The sequence below is a fragment of the Lagopus muta genome, chromosome 1, assembly GCF_023343835.1.
Source record: "Lagopus muta isolate bLagMut1 chromosome 1, bLagMut1 primary, whole genome shotgun sequence".
Classification (NCBI taxonomy): domain Eukaryota; kingdom Metazoa; phylum Chordata; class Aves; order Galliformes; family Phasianidae; genus Lagopus; species Lagopus muta.
The window spans coordinates 119,337,859-119,355,225 of record NC_064433.1 but is presented as its reverse complement, the minus strand read 5'-3'; the positions used below and the strand labels follow the sequence as shown (position 1 = coordinate 119,355,225).

General features: G+C 39.7%; 1 protein-coding gene across 10 annotated transcripts in view; it reads left to right on the top strand.

Moving 5' to 3' along the window:
• The window catches only part of CDKL5 (cyclin dependent kinase like 5), a 124,759-nt gene that overhangs the window by 32,738 nt on the left and 74,654 nt on the right, over nt 1–17,367 (top strand). For 7 of the 10 annotated variants that reach the window (XM_048933318.1, XM_048933360.1, XM_048933352.1 and 4 more), the window contains exons 2-3: nt 13,670–13,899; nt 14,372–14,406. In XM_048933318.1, coding sequence (XP_048789275.1) covers nt 13,836–13,899; nt 14,372–14,406 — 99 coding nt within the window. In that variant the 5' untranslated portion in view covers nt 13,670–13,835. The remainder of the gene's footprint in view (nt 1–13,669; nt 13,900–14,371; nt 14,407–17,367) is intronic. The other 3 variants (XM_048933344.1, XM_048933336.1, XM_048933327.1) reach the window with 1 other exon arrangement.

The window sequence follows — 17,367 nt, the reverse complement described above, 5'->3', positions numbered from 1 at the left end:
AAACAAGCCTCTAATAGTTGGAAAGTGTGCTGATGGATTTCTGACCTCTGCCTTCCTTCTCATTAATAGAGTTTCAAGAACTAGAATATATTTCTGGAATGAATTAAGATCTTATGATTGGAGTAGATTCAAGTACTATAAGGAGAAGTTCTTGTAAGGGAAGAACAAGACAGGAGAAGGCTTGCTTTTACATAAGGAAAGAAAAAATGCCGATACCTCCTCCTCACACCCCCAAGCAAGATGAGAGCAGTATTAGATTTTGCATCTGAAAAGTCAGTTTTTAATTGCAAATTAATTAAAATGGCAGGGTAGTCTGCTTTCACATCTCAAGGCAATAATGACAGACTTCGTATTTTGAGAAATTGCCTCTTAAAGCTCTAGAGATGCATGACTTTTCTTTAGTCTTCATTAAAGTGAATATTGTTCTCAGATATGTTGTACGCATCTTCTACCTGCTACTCCGGTTCTAGCAGACAGTGGTATGACCACATACCTCTCCTGCCCTCATGCGGGTGTATTTCCTTTGTTGCCTTGTTGGCTGAAGGTATAGGTTTTAAACACTTGAGTTCCTTCAGTCTGAGCACTGCTTTGTTTTACCAGGGCTTGTATGTACAGCTCTCAAGAGTAGTTGTATCAGTCCTCCAGTTGTCTCTCCGCTTTTGCTTTGATGTGTTTTCTGCAATGAAAATGTAACACGTACTCTGACCTTTTATATCAGGTGTTCTAGCCATGGAGAAGACCATCAGATCCTTTCTCCTTTCAGCTTCGTATGAACTGAATGTTGGAACAACTTGGGATCTGACTAAAACCATTAAAAATAGAACAAGGTTTGGTTATTTGAGAAGGCTTAGGTGTTCATTCCCAGAAGGTGGAGGGAATAAAGGAATCCAATTTATTCACACTAATTTCCAAGAAGAAAATGAAGATGACCGTTTAGCTGAAGGCCTGACGTTCTAACATACACGTATCACTGTGTGTGTCTGTACATGCAGAAATTAGAGGGAAAGAAAAAAAACAGCCATTAACTTTGTATGTCTTTGTAGCTTCTGATGAATGTCTGAGTAAGAACTTTTGGGCATGGTTTGCATGCGGACCAGTTATGAAACCTGCCGGTTGTGTGTTTCTAGGAACAAACTGGCCAACATGTTGTTCTGTCAGGCTGAGCTAAGTGTAACCATGTTTTCAGTCAGGAAGGTTCCTTAATACTAATGTAATTCCCTGTTCTTGAGTGGTAGGGACTTGGTGTTTTTAATGATGGATTAAAGGAAATGAAACAACGGTGTATTTAGAATGGCCGGTTGTTTGGACTGTAGGACCCGTGATGGCAAGAACTGTTACATCATAACATTTTATGGCATTCAAGGCCAGGCTGGATGTGGCTCTGGGCAGCCTGGTCTGGTGATTGGCAACCCTGCACATAGGAGGGGGGTTGAAACTAGGTGATCCTAGTGGTCTTTTTCAACCCAGGGCATTCTGTGATGAGGATTTTCTTGCTGAATGTCTTGAGAAAGACAACTCCGTTACATACTCCTACAATGAGAGCAGTGATGGTCTCTTCAGAAGTTAATCTATAAATTAGCTGATCATTTTTACTTCCTTTTTTTTTCTTCTCCTTGAATTAATGTCTTCAACCATTTCACCCTTTGTGTAGTTAAGTGTTAATTAACTGTAATTCTGTTGTGAAAGGGATGAGGGAGAAGAGTAGCACCCATCAGGTAACATAGCTAACAATTTTGAGATTTTATGAAGTATAAAAAATGAATTTATACTTTACTGCATCCTGTCTTTCTGAAGGAAAAAAACAGATTAATATGTATCTATAAGGTGGCAATAACAAATTTTATATACAACCTTCATCACAGGCAGCTAGTTAGATTTATTCTTGTAAAACAATAAGAAAGCATGCAGGGAATATAGCCTATTTTTTACTATTATTCAGCACTAACAATGGAGAAGAGAGGGTGGCTTCTAAAGTTGGGTACTTAATGCAAATTCATTCTCTTGCATAAGCTGCAAAGCAGCAGAACATAACACTGTCATTAAAACTGACTCATAGCGTTCAACAGAAGGTGTGTTTGAAGCTTTAAAAGTGCTAAGAGAGTTGCTGTGGTCTAGTAAATATCTAGCAGTGGAAAAAATGCTTCAGCTACAGTGTGTTGCAAAACACTTGTGCAAATGCTTGAGTGTGTTTTGCCTTTTAAAAAATCTGAGCGTGTGAGCAGGGAGATGGAGTTGTTCTAAACTGCTTACTTTGATCAGTTGGAAAATGGAGGTGAGTATAAAATGCTCAATGTTGAAATATCAGCGTTTGAAATTCTGGCTGAAGTGCACATTCTTATATTACTTCATTGTCTTTCAGTTCTGTTCACTGGTATGTATGTGTGGAGAAATCTCCAGTGCATTACAGAAGTATCTATTGAGCAGTAGGTGCTGAGCTCCATAAACTGGCGTTTGGTGGGTCTGTGTGTTTGTTAGAGGTGCAAGTGGATGGGAATAGGAAATGAGTGTCCAACACCACAAGATCCATAGATGTTGAACATGCATTTTGATAGGGTTAGTATGCAGTTTCAGCCACCAGGTGATACAATTCAAACAACATCACAAGACTTATTTCTGATTCTTTTGTCCAAGTAAATATCACGTCCCACAGTCTATTTGGGCGACGGGAAACCAGAGGTTACTCTTGCAATGTTAGAAAGGCACAAGGAGAATAACAGTTCTAACTGTGCCATATTACTTCTTTCCACTGTGGTGCTGTGTTTTCTCACTTGATGGGGAGTGGTTTTTTGGTTCTGTGCATTATGTATGGGTCAGCATTCTGGCACACTGTGATTATTGCCGATAACAATTAATGAGGTATACTGGTACACTACCAGTCAGTTTTAGTTTCCTGATGACCAATTTTTCAACGTATGTTATGGTGACTATAGTCCTTGGCTCTGACAGCCTGCTGCTTGCTGTACACAAGTAATAGCTGTTGTGTTGTCTTGCACCACAAAAGCTCAGCAGCAACACTCTGCATTGAGTCATATTGGGCTTTGGGAAGGTCCTCCTAATCCTCTGAGACAAGCAGCATGCCTTGTACTATTTTCAACTTTGGTTTTCTTACCTTTTTTTATTTGTCCTTCCTTTCACTGAAAATAAATAACAGTGACTTTCAGAGAGTAGATTGTTGTGTCCAGATCTCTGAGATTATTTGTCTATTTCCCTTAATGTTGCAAAACTGTACAAAAGCTAGATACACAAGAAACAGAAAAGTCAGTTATGCAAATAGTGACTTTGGGTGCTGAAAGTCTACTTTTTCTTATAGGATGATCATGCAAATCTCATTATGAACTCTCTGGTCACGCCTGAAGCATCTTTTCCTTAGATTTGTTTTGTTTTTTTTCTTTCATCCAGGAACTTCCTGGTATGCCAGCCTTTTGCTGTTGTCTTCCATGACTCTCTGGAGTAGTTTCCCTTCCCTCCTTCCTTCACCCACCATTCCTGCCCTTTGCTGCAGGCATCACGTTCCCTCTTTTTTTTTTTTTTTTTTTTCTTCCCCCTTCCATCCTTCATCTGTAATTAAACTTGGAAGACTCAAAGACAGACGCATCAAGGATGAAAATAAGGACTATGAGCTTTTATTTTATTTTTTCTCCTTTGGTAGGTTTGCCAACACTTACCGTTTAGATGCAGCTGCTCTTTTGGGTCAACAACATATCCACGCATGTTTTTGCTGTCATGGAGATCCCCAACATAAGAAGCCATCGGCATACCAGGGAGAAGTTCCATTACAGTGTGTGAAGCAGCCTGCTTGGGAGACAGGCCATGCACCTGCAGTTTCCTGATAATGTTTAAATTTTGTTTTCCATCAGTGCTTAACCTTCTGATCTAGATGATTCTTCACTTGAAAAAGCTATTGTAACTAATCTGTAAATAGTAGTCTTCCATTTTTTTTGTGGTGAAGTAGCTCAAGAGCTCATCCAGGCTGGATGTGGCTCTGGGCAGCCTGGTCTGGTGGTTGGCGACCCTGCACGTAGGAGGGGGGTTGAAACTGGATGATCATTGTGGTCCTTTTCAACCCAGGACGTTCTGTGATTCTGTGACTTTCAGTGGAAAAATCCTGCATGTAGTTTAGAGACGTTTCAGCCAGAACAGCTAGGGCTGTGCCATTCTTACATGAGGTTTTTATTATAAAAACCTGACTTTTTCACAAAAACATTAGTCAAGCACAGCTTTTGAGTAATGTATTTTGCCAGTATTTTGATGTTGCTGGTTGGGTATGGAGAGTAAGTGCAAGCTACACTTGTGTTAAGGAAGTTTGTGTGAACATTCTTACCTTTTATTATGAGAGCGGTTAAAAGAATGAAAAGTTATTTCAAGTCTCAGATTACACTGTAACTATTAAATGGCAACCAATATGCTGAACTTGAAAGTTACAGAAAGGCTACTACTTGATATTATTTTTTAAGTAATTATGTAGACTGATGTTAAAATAGTGTTGTTTATTACTTAAGAAAAGAAAAATGACCACATCCTATTTCTAGAGATGAATCAAATTGCTTCCTAATGTTTTAGAAGTTTTCCTGAGTCATCTGGTGAGAATTGCATTTACCACAAGGCTCCTATTTTCCCACAGTAGCTCTCTGCATGCAAGGAACTGATATTGCAGTGTGGTTTCAAAGATGATATTCTTATAACTCATTTTATAACAATACCCAGGGGCCTTCAGTGTAGCCAAAAAAAAAATTCCATATCTGAGCTTAACATCTAATTAAAGACAAGATCCAAGAATTCATCTAAGAGCTGAAAAGAACAGGAGAGGAAAGGTGAACTTTTTAATGCAAAAGCTTGTAATCGCATTTTCATAATGGGGGTTTTGGAGTGCTTTAAGTTTGAGAAATAAAATAATAATCAGAATCTTTTCTGTGCTGGTATAGGATTAGAGGTATTGAGATTAGAAACGGCAAGCAATTTTTCTCCTGTAGCTCAAATACCCAGGAGGCATATGCATGGAGAAGTATTCTGTGAATTTGTATGATTTTCTTAAGGGAGCCAGTCCCTCCAGCACTCCAAGCTTGGTTGCTGGGTTTGCATTCAGCTTTGATGAGATCCATCTCAAACTCTGAGTAAGTCACCCCGGACAGCAGTCAGTCAGCCTTTGTAATTGTACTGAGTGCTGAGGTACGAGTTCCTCAGTTGCCTTTCATCTTCGCTCAATGCAGTTCTTCTGCCCGCTTCCTCTTAGGAGAACTAACTCGTGTGTGTACAGAGGGAGCTCTTCATTACTCTCCATTAACTAATGGATAGTTATAGCAGGTAAGAGCGGTGGAGATCTTTGAATTTGATCTTGTCTGCAAGTTAATTACAGAACCAGTAATGTGGGACTAGATGATCTCAGAGATCTTTTCTAACCACCAGCCCATCACTCCATGCCCACTGACCACATCCCTCAGTGCCACATCCATGCATTTTTTTGAACACCTCCAAGGACAGTGACTCCACCACCTCCCTTGGCGGCCCATGCCAATATTACAGTTTTCACTGCTTTTGTCTACCCTATTTCCAAGCTGCTTTTTGCTGCTTTTTAGATGAGATCACATAATTTAGCTTGGTTTTGGATCTGTATTTCTGTTCCACTGGAAAGCCGTTGGTACTTTTTTGCAAACTGACTTGGTCACCATCTGTTTTCTGGGCAGCTGTCAGTAATATTGCAGAGCAGAACAAAATCCCCTGACCTGAGTGTGTTGGGGGTGGCTCAGCATGAAGGCATCTCTCAGAATGGCCCTCTGGGCTGTTTGGCACTGTACGTTTTCTGCAGTAGATGTGTGCTGGATGTTTATTTCAGGGTTTTCAGTTTGATGAAACTCGGTGTCCTAGCTAGAACTGCCCTTTGTATCTGGTGCATTGCTGCTTCTTTGACATCCTTCAGAAGCTGTATTCCAGAAGAGCTGAAGTTTTTATCCTCCTGAAAGAAGCTTATGAGAGGAATTTAGAGTGTTCTACTTTGTCTGGAATACAGAGGTGTTTTTTTTTTCTTCTTCATTTTCTGCAGTTACTCTGGTCATAAGGTCTTAATGCAGTCTGAACCACTTTGTAAAGCTTTCTTGACTTGGGTTTCACTTAATTGATTTATTCAGCTGCGTATACTTAACAGGCACTTATTTTCCAACTCAGAGTGGCACATGACTCATTCTTCTTTTGGAAGTGTGGTCTATGCTCTGAGAACAGACATCGTAATAGAAATTCTCTCATGTTAAAACTAACAATAAAATCTTGCCCGTATTGTACTCTTCTCTCTGAAATCTGCAGATTTGGAGCAAATGTATTGTAATGGCCTTTCAAATGTACTGAATTAGCAGCAGTACCTTTAAATTCAATGCAGTTTCTGACAAACGTTTCTGTTGTTGGTTGGGATTTTTCCGCTTTGAAACAAATCATTTCAGGTTGATACAGTCAGAAATTTCTTCTTGGAGGAGTGAGGAAAAAAAAACAACAGCAGCAAAAAACCAACCAATGACACAAACCACCACCAGCAAACACTTTATAGTTTCCCCACTGCTAGCTTAATCCGTTACAATGACTTTTCTAAAAAAGAATTCATAGTGAAAAGCCTTTGAGTTGTTTCATGCATGTGTGCCTAGGTGCTAATGTGACTTTATTAACAATGTGACCTGAATGTAGGTGCTAGACACTCAATCATTGTGTGGCTTCCTTTTGTTCTCTCTTGAAAATTTCTGATGGCATTCTTTGCATGGTTAATATTGTAAAAGTTGGATCAGTGTTATTTAAATAAAATGCCTCCGACTTGCCTGGAAAACACGTTAAGAAGAAATGATGAATGATTTTGCAGTAGTTACAGGGTAATTCAGTTCTTTAGCTTATATGGTACTTTCTTATTAATTCAGAATGGAAATTCTGGGGGGCTTCCCCCCTCATTCCTTTCTTTGTTCCATATGCTTGGCATCCCTTTTTCAATGAAAAAATGACTTCTTAAGGTTTTTCTTCTTACTTTAGATAGTGAACCAGTAATTTGTGTTTAATGATATGTTTTGAAACTTACAAGGAGGTATAGTCATGGTGGTTATTTTGATCTGCATCAGAAAACCCACAGAATTTAGTTTCAGCACCCATTTGGTATTTATAAGTGTTTTTACATCTACCTTTACTTTTCTGTTCTCTTAGGAGAAAAATCCGTCCCAGCCCAAACCAGTACAGAGAGAAACATCTCATTTTTGAGTGTGAGCAGGAGTTATTTGGAGAACAATGAAGGCAAAACTTCAGGCTATTAGGAGCTATTAGGAGGAGGAATTTGGTAAGGTTGAAAGAATTTCAGTTTTGTCACGTTAGGAGGCTGCCACTTTAAATCACTGGCATGCTCTGCATGTGCATGTAGGAGATCTGGTGGCTGATTCAGTCAGCAGTAAGTTGGGGGGATGTAATTGGAGTGGCCTGGTCTTTTACATCTGGTGTTTCTGTCTAATGACAGCATGGCGTTGTAGTACTGCTGGTGCAGAATTGGTGATTGCTGCCATCAGATAGAGGAACCTATAGGGCACTGCACTTCTTACCAGTAGGCTATCAGGGAATTGAGGGACCAGGCAGTGTGGTGGAAGAGCTCAGGGCCCTTTCCTCCCACAAATATGCTGCTGAACTCGAACTTTAGATCAGTTCTTCAGTGGAATGGCTGCTCAGTGCTTCTAACATGTTTCCTTAAAGGTAATATATTGTATTATACTTGGGGAGGAGCTCGCTTTGCTCAACATTTTGTCTGAAGGTGCTCAGATTTTTTTATACTTGTAAAGGAGTGAGGCTTTTACACTCAGTACTTGTTTCTTCTTTTTTTTCCTTTTCTAAACATGAGCTTCAAATGCAAATATAGGAATAGAGTCAGAAAGTGAGTCCTAATAAGTAGCGCTTCAAAAATAGTAGCTTTTCTGGGTAATTATAAAAGATGGAAAAAGTGATGCCAGTAATATTATTTTATAGCCTGGGGATTTGAAGTCCATGGCAGATCATCAAAGATATTACAGAGCTGAGTAGTGAGGAACGTGATGAATGAGTGTAGAATATTACTGGAGACTGGAGTGCTGAGAGGAGGAAAGATGAAAATAAAAGACCCAACTTTGAATGAGACCACTTACAAATACTGTGCTAGATTAAGAAGCTTTAACTTCTTCCAAAGAAGCATATTCTGAGATCTTTGGTAAATACATTTATTGTCCCTACCTCCCCATGCTCCCTGCCTAAATGTTGGATGTTTCTGTTTGAAGTGAATGCTTACGTGTTGGACATCTTGTGCCAAATGAAACAGCGAAGACTTCAGCTGTAGCAGCTTCTGTTGAGCATTACCACCTGAACACAGGTCTTTCCTATTCAGAGATGGTACGGATAGAGTGAAAAGTGCCCAGTAAGTGTAAGGACAGGTAACGAAACATGTAAAAAGTTGTCACACCCACAGCATACATTTTTGTTAGACTTCTTCCCCACTCGTAAGAGTCCTAAAGTGGAAGCAAATCCTTTCCTATCCTTCTGTTACAATTCTTGGGATCCGCTGTTCGGATCAGTACTCTTATAATTGCTGTGTTTGTCACTGTAGTCCTAGAAGCATTCTGTGAAGAACCCACTCTTTTCAAGTTAGCCATAGAAGTGTGTAAATCTTGCATTTTTAACTCAGAATTGAATTCTACTCGTACTCAGGATGAGCTGAGCTAATATTTGGATCTGTACTTGCATAAGAAGGAAGAACAAAATGAAACAGTTGTCAGAATTGGTATTCTGGTCTCTAACCCATTTTCTTTTAGGAAGTTAACCAACTCTTCAATAGCCTGGAGCAGATTCAACCTCTTTTCCAGTTTAGCACTTTCTATAGGATGGTAACTGTGACCAGGTTCCTACTATTTATCTTCACCAAATTTCTGCCTTAGAATCATAGAATGGTTTGAGTTGGAAGAGACCCTTGAGTTGGAAGGCCATCTAGTCCAAACCCCCTACAATGAACAGGGACATCTACATGGGTGCTCAGAGCCCCATACTGCTTGAACTTGAGTGTCTCCAGGGATGGGGCACCCACAGCCTCTCTGGGCAATCTGTGCCAGTGCTTCACCACTGTTACTATTTAACAGTAACAACAACAGCAACAAAAAAAAACAACACCAAGAAACTTCTTCCTTCTCTCCAATCTACATCTCTTCTCCTGTAAGTGGGACTGTTTCCCCTTGTCTTGTCACAACAGATCCTCCTGAATAGTCTGTCTCCTTTCTTAGAGACCCCTTTTAGACACTGAAAAGGCTCCCTGGAGCCTTCTCTTCTCCAGGCTGAGCAGCCCCAGCTCTCTCAGCCTGTTCTTATAAGGAAGGTGTTCCATCCTTTGGATCATTTTTGTGGCCCTCCCCTGGACACATTCCAACAGGTCTGTGTCTGTCCTGTACTGAGGACCCTACATCTGGATGCACTACACCAGGTGAGGTCTCAGCAGTGTAGAGTAGAGGGATCACTTCCCTTGCCCTGCTGGCCACACTTCTTTTGATTCACTCTAGAATACAGTTGGCTTTCTGGGCTGTGAGGGCACACTGCCAACTTGTATCCAGCTTGCCCTCCTCCAGTTCCCCCAGGTCTGTTTACACAGTGCTGTGCTCAATCCTATTGTCCTGTAGCTTGCATTGATAGTTGGGGTTGCCACAAGTGCAAGACCTTTCACTTGGCTGTGTTGAACCTCATGAGGTTCACCTGGGCCCACTGCTTCAGCCTGTCTAGGTATATCTGGATGACATCCCATCCCTCAGGTGTGTTGACTGCACCCCACAGCTTGGTGCCCTCAGCAAACTTGCTGAGGGTATACTCAACCCCACTGGCAGTGTTACTGATGAGGATGTTAAAGAGCAGTGGTCCCAGTACTGATCCCTGAGGGACATCACTTATCTCCTGAACGTAAAGCCATTGACTATCATGACCATCACGCTCTGGATACAATCTATCTCACAAGCAGTTCCTCATCCATTGAACAGTCCACCCTTCAAATCCTTATCTTTCTTGGAAAGAAGGATCTTACGGGGGACTGAGTCAAAGGCCACAGAGGTAAAGAGTTTGCCTTTCTGGCCAGTTATGTGAGGATGATTTCCATTGATGTGTTGGTAGTTTTCAGTATATCAACAACCATTTAAAACCACCACCAGTGAAGTCAAGTTCTTACGGTGGTAGCAGTGTCAATAAAAGCTTGCTTGGAGGTGAACTTTGAAACCTCCTAAGCTGGTGCAAGCAACTTTTGGCATTTTGCTTTTACGTAATTTGTTCCATCTTTGACAGTCTTCTTAATTTTGCATTTATTTTTACCAGCTGTTCTTTTCCTTGCAGAGGAGGATAGGTTGAAACTTAAAGCATTAAGAATATCTCACTTGCTTAATTACAGGATCTTGTTGCTTTTAATCTCTTCTTCAGTTTTTTTTCTTTTAAGCTGAATTTATTCTTTATAATCTGTGGTGGATATATTACAGCACTCCTGATGCATTATTCTGTATTAATAACTCCAGAAAAGTTTCTCTTTCCTGAGTTTTCTAAAGTGCATACCTTGTATATTCTGCTGTACCACTTGTTACGAAGCTTATAACTTTAATTATGTTTTTCCTGAAAATCCTAAGATAGACATACACCTATAATGGGGAGGAGAGGGAAAAGCTGGTGTGACAGCGATGTGGTGTGACTGACAGAGGCAGGTAGTGCTTCCTTTCATGTGCGCACGCAGTCTAACAGAAGACTGCCAGGGTGTGGATGAATGCATGACTGTCAGAGGCAGATACTTCCCTGATCTGGGTTGTTCTGCCCTTGTTTTGCTGGTGAACGGATGGAGGTGTACCTGACCCTCCGGAGAATCTTGGTTGTATCTTCGTAGTGGGTAAAAATAGTAAATACTAAGATGAAGTTTACTTTTTGTTTTAGGAGAGCAAGAGAGGCATTTACATGTTGGCAGGAAGCTTGTGAAAAGCTCATGGATGGCCTTGATGTCTGTTAGAGGTATCTGATGTTAGAGGTATCTGACTCAACTAAGTGAAAATTCTGCTTTTTGGTCTAGGTACAGGATATTAAGAATACTTGAGAATCTAACCATGTATTTCTTGAAGAGATTTTATTTCTCGCAAAGTTTATAAAGATCAAGCTGTTTGAAATGCATTTTCTCCTTCTAGTTATTGATGATTATGAAATGAGTAGCATTTCTTAGAATTGAGGCCCTGAGATGAGTGGTTAAACTGAATACTTTGCAGTGATTCTTCAGTAGTCATGAAGAGAAAAGATACTGAAGAGCTCGTTTTTTTTTTTTTCTAATGCTTTAATTTAGTTCTGCGTTACATAAAACTGGTTTGTGCTCATTCATTTCAAAGTGTTTACCTTTGCTGACTTGGCTCTGGGTTTTGCAGAATGCTGTGGTAGCACTGAGACCACCTCTCCCTAAGATGCTCTCTTAATTCAGTGTGGGTGATGCAGTTATTTTTCAGTCTTTTAAGAGCTTTTGGTGACAAAGATCTCCAGCAAGTCAGTGTGTGTAAGCCTTGTCTCAAAGCAGCTGGAGTTCTTTCTGTGAGAGAAAATGGGCTGAGTATGGCGGGTGGGCTCTGACCTTTGGTCTGTAGAACAAACCTGGGACCAGGTGGGCCCAGCCAGTCTGGATCTACTGTTGCCATGAGGGAGAAAGGCAGGAGAAATGGTGCTCAGGTGAGGTGGGACAAAGCTGTGGTATCAGGTGTTAGGGTGTGAATTTGCACTACTGCTGGGTCTCATCTTTTCATCGGCTGTCCTGGACACTCAGGATGAGGCTTTGGTCAGGCACTCCCAGCAGAGGTGTGCACATGGCTGCCTCTGGAGCTGCATGGTTTTCTTTTGGGAGTTCCCCTCCATGTACATTTTTGTCATCTTTGCTGTCTGTCATGACGTATGATTTGAGAAACCAGATTGTGTGTTTATCTGGGACAGTCCAAGTGCATCACTAAATGGCATGTGAGCATTGATAAGCAAATTGGCAAGCTCTCACCTTTAGGGGCCTGCATGACAGTGCCTCAGGTGACCTGAAGCCAGGAGCACTTGTAAGAAGCAGCCTAATTCCTGGGGGCCGTGCTTCTCCCTGAGGGGAAACTGACTGCGAAGAAATCAGTGGGGAAAGAGGGTTATGCATTGCTGAGCTTGGGAAAGAAAGGCTGGCTGGTGCATCTAACCTCTATTCTCAAGAAACAAAACCTAGCATCCCTACTGAAGCCTTTTCAAAAAGAAAGTAAATATGTGGCTCGCAAGTTATAGGCTTCTGTAGCTTTATGTGGTTGATGAACATTTTTGAAATCATGAATGAGGGAAGAGAAACTTGCATCTGAAGAGGAAAGGGATCTTTTATAGAATATGCAAGGGAAGAAAAATTGAAGCGGTGAATCAAACACTGAAATAATCCATTAAAGACTGGGTAACTTCTTTTAAAAACAAACAGCTGTCCCTTTTGCTCTAAGAAGTCGCTGCTTTACTTTCAGAGTTTGTTCCCAAAATACTAGGGCTTGGCTAACTCTGGGGATCTTAATTATTTCAAAAGCAACTTCAAAACCATCTCCCTATGACTTGCTGAGGTTAGCAGTGTTGATTTCCCTCCGCTTTCGAGTTGTCCTTCCTTTATTATAATTGACTTAGTGCAGGGCTTCTAGCCAGCACCCTTAGCTTATGCTAACATAACAATGAGACATCCTGTTTGGGTGAGCCAAACCCAGTGTCATTAGTTCATGCTTGCCCATTACACGTAAGTTAATTAAATGAATTTGCCTCTATTGTGCCATCACATGAGTACTCCTGTTCTCAGATCACTGGACTGCGGAAATCTCATTTTCTCCTTTCACGGTGAAACTATTTTAGCTTTTTTCCCTATTTTAGGGCATAGGATGTATGCCTTAACTATAAAGGAGAGGGAAAGCAGTCTGAATTATTAAAACCAAACCTAGAAGTTGCGTTAGTGTTCTGAGGTTATACAGGAGAAGGGATTGGAGTCTAACATGGAGGCAGCAGAAACTTTCTTTTTCCAGTATATATTTGCTTGGTTTAACAGATCACTTCTACCACGTTTAAAAGCGTGGGCAAAGGAACCTTTGAAAAAGCTTTTTACTTACTACATCTCTATTAAATAAGCTGATAAAAGTAACAGTTTTCTAAGGCTGATCACTAGTCAGTCTAACAATTTTCCTTTTTTATTTCTTAAATGCTTGTAGGAAATAATTGCAGAATGCTTACTGTGTGGGGTCCTTTGTGCATTATCCTTTTGCTTTTGCAGAGAACAAATAATAAAGTGGCTAAATACAACTTGTTTTTATACGTAGCTGACAACATAAACTGAAGCAAGAACATCTGTAATTAAAGGTGTGTTGTTGCTCACTGAAGTAGTTCCTATCAATGTTTTGTTTGCTTCTGTCTTGTAGAAATGGCATGCAATGTGCATTAGTTATTAATAGACACAGTATGGGATTACAAAGGCAGCTGTACTCAGGTGTACATTCAATCCATATACATGGCCCTGGGTTGTACTGAGTGAGAAAAGTAGAAGCACACTGACTGCTATCATTATGTTGTACAATGCTGGCGTGGTGTGTATATCAACTGCTGTGCTTTTTTATTTTCACCAAAATAAAACAAGTTGCTAATTATGCTGTTTCCTCCTCTTTCCCCTCAGGAAGCCACTGACTGCCTAGGAATTAGGAAGGGCGTGAGAAGTCCAGTTGATCAAGGCAGAAACTTTTTTTTCTGAGAGCCTTTCCACATCTGCCTTTTGCAGGCTCTCCGGACGCTCCCCGTTGTGCCATGTTTTGTGGCTTTCTCTGTAGGAAGAATTTGTCTTGATGAAGATTCCTAACATTGGTAATGTGATGAATAAATTTGAGATCCTTGGGGTTGTAGGTGAAGGTAAGTAGTATACTTTATATAATCTGTTTGTTTATTTATTAGATTTTACTTAGTCTTCTTGATGGTAAAAAGTTTTCATTTACAGAATGTTGCTTGTATCACATCTTGCAGAGAATAAATTGCCGTTCCTTAATTCCTTCCAATCACAATCTTTGATGGAAGGAAAGGTTTGGGAAATGGCAGGGGTAGGAGGGGAGGTAAGAAAAGGAGGGACCGGTTTTGTTGAAATTGGCTGTATTAATTTCTTAAATGATACAGGATAGATGCCAACTGTCAAACTTCTGTTTGTATATTTAAAAACAACTTCAATGTTTTAAAACCTGTTTACTTTGAAGTCTTTTTAGTTTTCACTGCACAAAAATTCAGTAAGGTGCTGTATGTGCAAGTTGAGGATGATACTGGGAGCAATATTCTGCAACCTGGAGATAACGGAGTACTCTTATCTTGATGCTTTTTTTCTGATTTGTTTCAGGAGCCTATGGTGTTGTACTTAAATGCAGACACAAGGTGAGTAAATTGCTTTAAATTAGAGATAAGTGTTGGTATTTGGGTAATACAATGACTTACCTTGACAACTGAGGTGTTATGTTTTAGATATGTTGTAATTGAGCAGGGCTTTTCCTTGCAGTCAGTTATTCGGGCTTAATTGCAGTACTGTCAAAAGAAGCAGCTACATCTAGTGCAAAAACACAAGGGTTTTTGTAGTGTTTGATATCTGTCTGAAATATGAAGTATCAATAACTTTTCACTAATTTCCACTCAGAAAGCCTTTTTTGAAAATAAATAAGCTAATTTGGAGTGCAGCGTACTCTCCATCAGTCTCAATTTGTATATCAAATGAATTGCCCAATACTTCCATATAAGTATTTGTCTTTCTTGGGGAAGAAGAGGGTATGCTTGTGGAATTCCCACCACTTATGGTGGTGGACAAATAAAATACAGGAAGAAAGCACTAACTTTATGCTTATTGTTTTCCATCTTGAAGAGGAAGAAGTAACACCCCTTGCCCTGAAAACCCTCTGAAAACCAAACAAACTTCCTTTTTTCTTTTTTTTTTTTTTTAGTGGACGTGATGGTGTTACGAAGGGTGGTTATGTCTGTACTTTCTGCTCATCAGCACAGATCTAACGTGCTGTTTTCAGAGCTGTAATATAGTCACAAGAAAGTATCTTTTATTTCAGGAAAGTAAGGCATTTCAGAATCATAGAATGTAGTGACTGGAGAATACGTAGAAGTTATTTTTATGTAGTTCATACCTTGTTCTAGAAAATAGCAATGCTCTGAAGAGGACCTATGCTCCTGTTGTGGCTTTTAGCAAATACACAGAAGTCCTTTTGCACAGGACACGTAGCTATATTTGGAATGACTTACACTGTTGTACTGAGAATTTGGAGCTTGCACTTTGTAGGTAAACCTTGTTATATAGCACTGTTGGAACAGTTTTTTGGAGGTAATTGTAGCTTTTGGTTTTTAACACAAATATCTGAAATTTTCAGAATACCACATAAGATAGTCATCTCTCACCCTCTAGTAAAACCAGAGTAGATCTCTTGTTACTTTCTTTCCTAGCTATATGTTAAGTGTAGTTATCAAAAATAATATGAACACATGATAAAACGGAATGTTAATGTTGCCCTCACTTTTGGATGTGATACAGATGACTTGAAAATAAGTATGAAAAACAGCTATATGATACTTCAAATAATTTCAACAGAAAAACCTCTGGTTTACTTTCTTGCATATATTCTAACTTGTCACATGATCTGTGCAGGTAAAGGTGCATTGTTTTGACAAATGAAAGGGTGGTGAAAATGAGGACTAGTGAGGCAAATAAGACTGATAAAAACATTAAATAGTGTATTTTATTTTTGCAAACCTTAGCTCTGGATGCATTGTTTCAAGATACAAATGAGTCTCTAGCACACATCCTCTTGGAGATATTGTGCACATGCATTATAACAAAGCTAGTTAGTAGTTCCCTATGTTATTATTTTCTCTCCTGGATTTCGTGTTACTTGTTATCTCTTACTCTTGCAGTATGTTAAGCACTGGCCAGACACATGTAGATTCCCCTTAAAAAGGGAAAAACATAGAATCTGTGGAGATTCTATGTTAGGATGAAGCACTGTCTGCCTTGGGGGAGACTTGATCCCTTTCAAGTATGGCTTTGTTAAACTTTGTATTTTGAGATAATTAGAGTAATAACACTGGATGTGTATTGTAAAAGATCTGGGTGGTTACGATGCAGTTTATGCTGGGCAGGACCCTTCTTTATGGAAAGTGGACACAGGAAGATTCTAGGATTTGCTGCACTGGTGAGTGAATTTCCAGCTCTTTGTGCCGTTGGCAGTGTCCTGATCTGAAAGAGCTTGGTACTCTAAGATTGTAATGCAACGGCAGGCTTATCCGAGTTGTCTGAGTTCCTGTAAGAATACCTTGCAGTGTAACAAATGACAGGACAGGGATGGCTTTCCTTCAGCAGTGGAAGGTGCTTTTTCCTACAGCCGCTGAAAGGACACTGAATTTCTTTGACTTTCATGCAGCCTTAGCAGAATTATCTGCAAATGCAAGGCTGTGGTTTTTGTGTTCACTGTCTGACGGCTGACTGGCTGTACCTAGAAATATTGAGTTTTAGTAAATGATTCTTCCATGTTAGATGTCTGCATGTAGTGCAGTTGAACTTTGAGTGCCATTATGCAGTGTTTTTTTTTTTTGAGCTCCACAAGGGAGGTCCAGAAATGGTGTAAAAACTAGAGGGTGCTGCAGTAAACAAGCCACCTTTGGTCATGTTCCCTCAGCATGCACTGCTTTTCTTTTTGCACAAAGCTAACAATTCTGTATAAGGATTCAAGTGCAAAATTGTTTATATTCATCTTTACAAACAGTGGTAACGTGCAAGAACCAAATTCTCAGTGATTTTAAGTCAACTGATTTCCACTGTATTAGAGAGAAAGTAAAATTTGCATCAAAAGAGGAGTGGGTCCTTAATTGTAACATTTTGTGATATATAATCCAGTAGTGCTTCAATAAATAGGTAGCTTTTTGTACCAGTGCATTTCAGTGGTGTTTGTATATGGATTTAAATTGGAGGGAATGTGCTAAGAGGTAAATACCTTGTCATTATTTCATGATTTTTTTTTTTTTCTTTGCTAGCAAAATGTTGTCAGGAAAACAAGAGTACCTCCTCTAGAATGACTACATTTATGTTATTATAGGATATTTCTGTTGCAAATTCTTTACTGCTGCTTCTTTGTAAAGTTAACTTGTTTTTCTGCTGGTTTTTTTTTTTTTTTCAATGTGAAACTAATATAAATGTTAAGAATAAAGCAGAGATCTGAAGTTCTGAGAATGTTCTGAGAAGCTTTTTTTCATTAGAGGCTATTTCATAAAGAAATACACTGCTGTTGCTTTTGAAAACACTGGAAATACATTTTATTTTCACAAGACATAATAAAGTGGGCTGTCTTG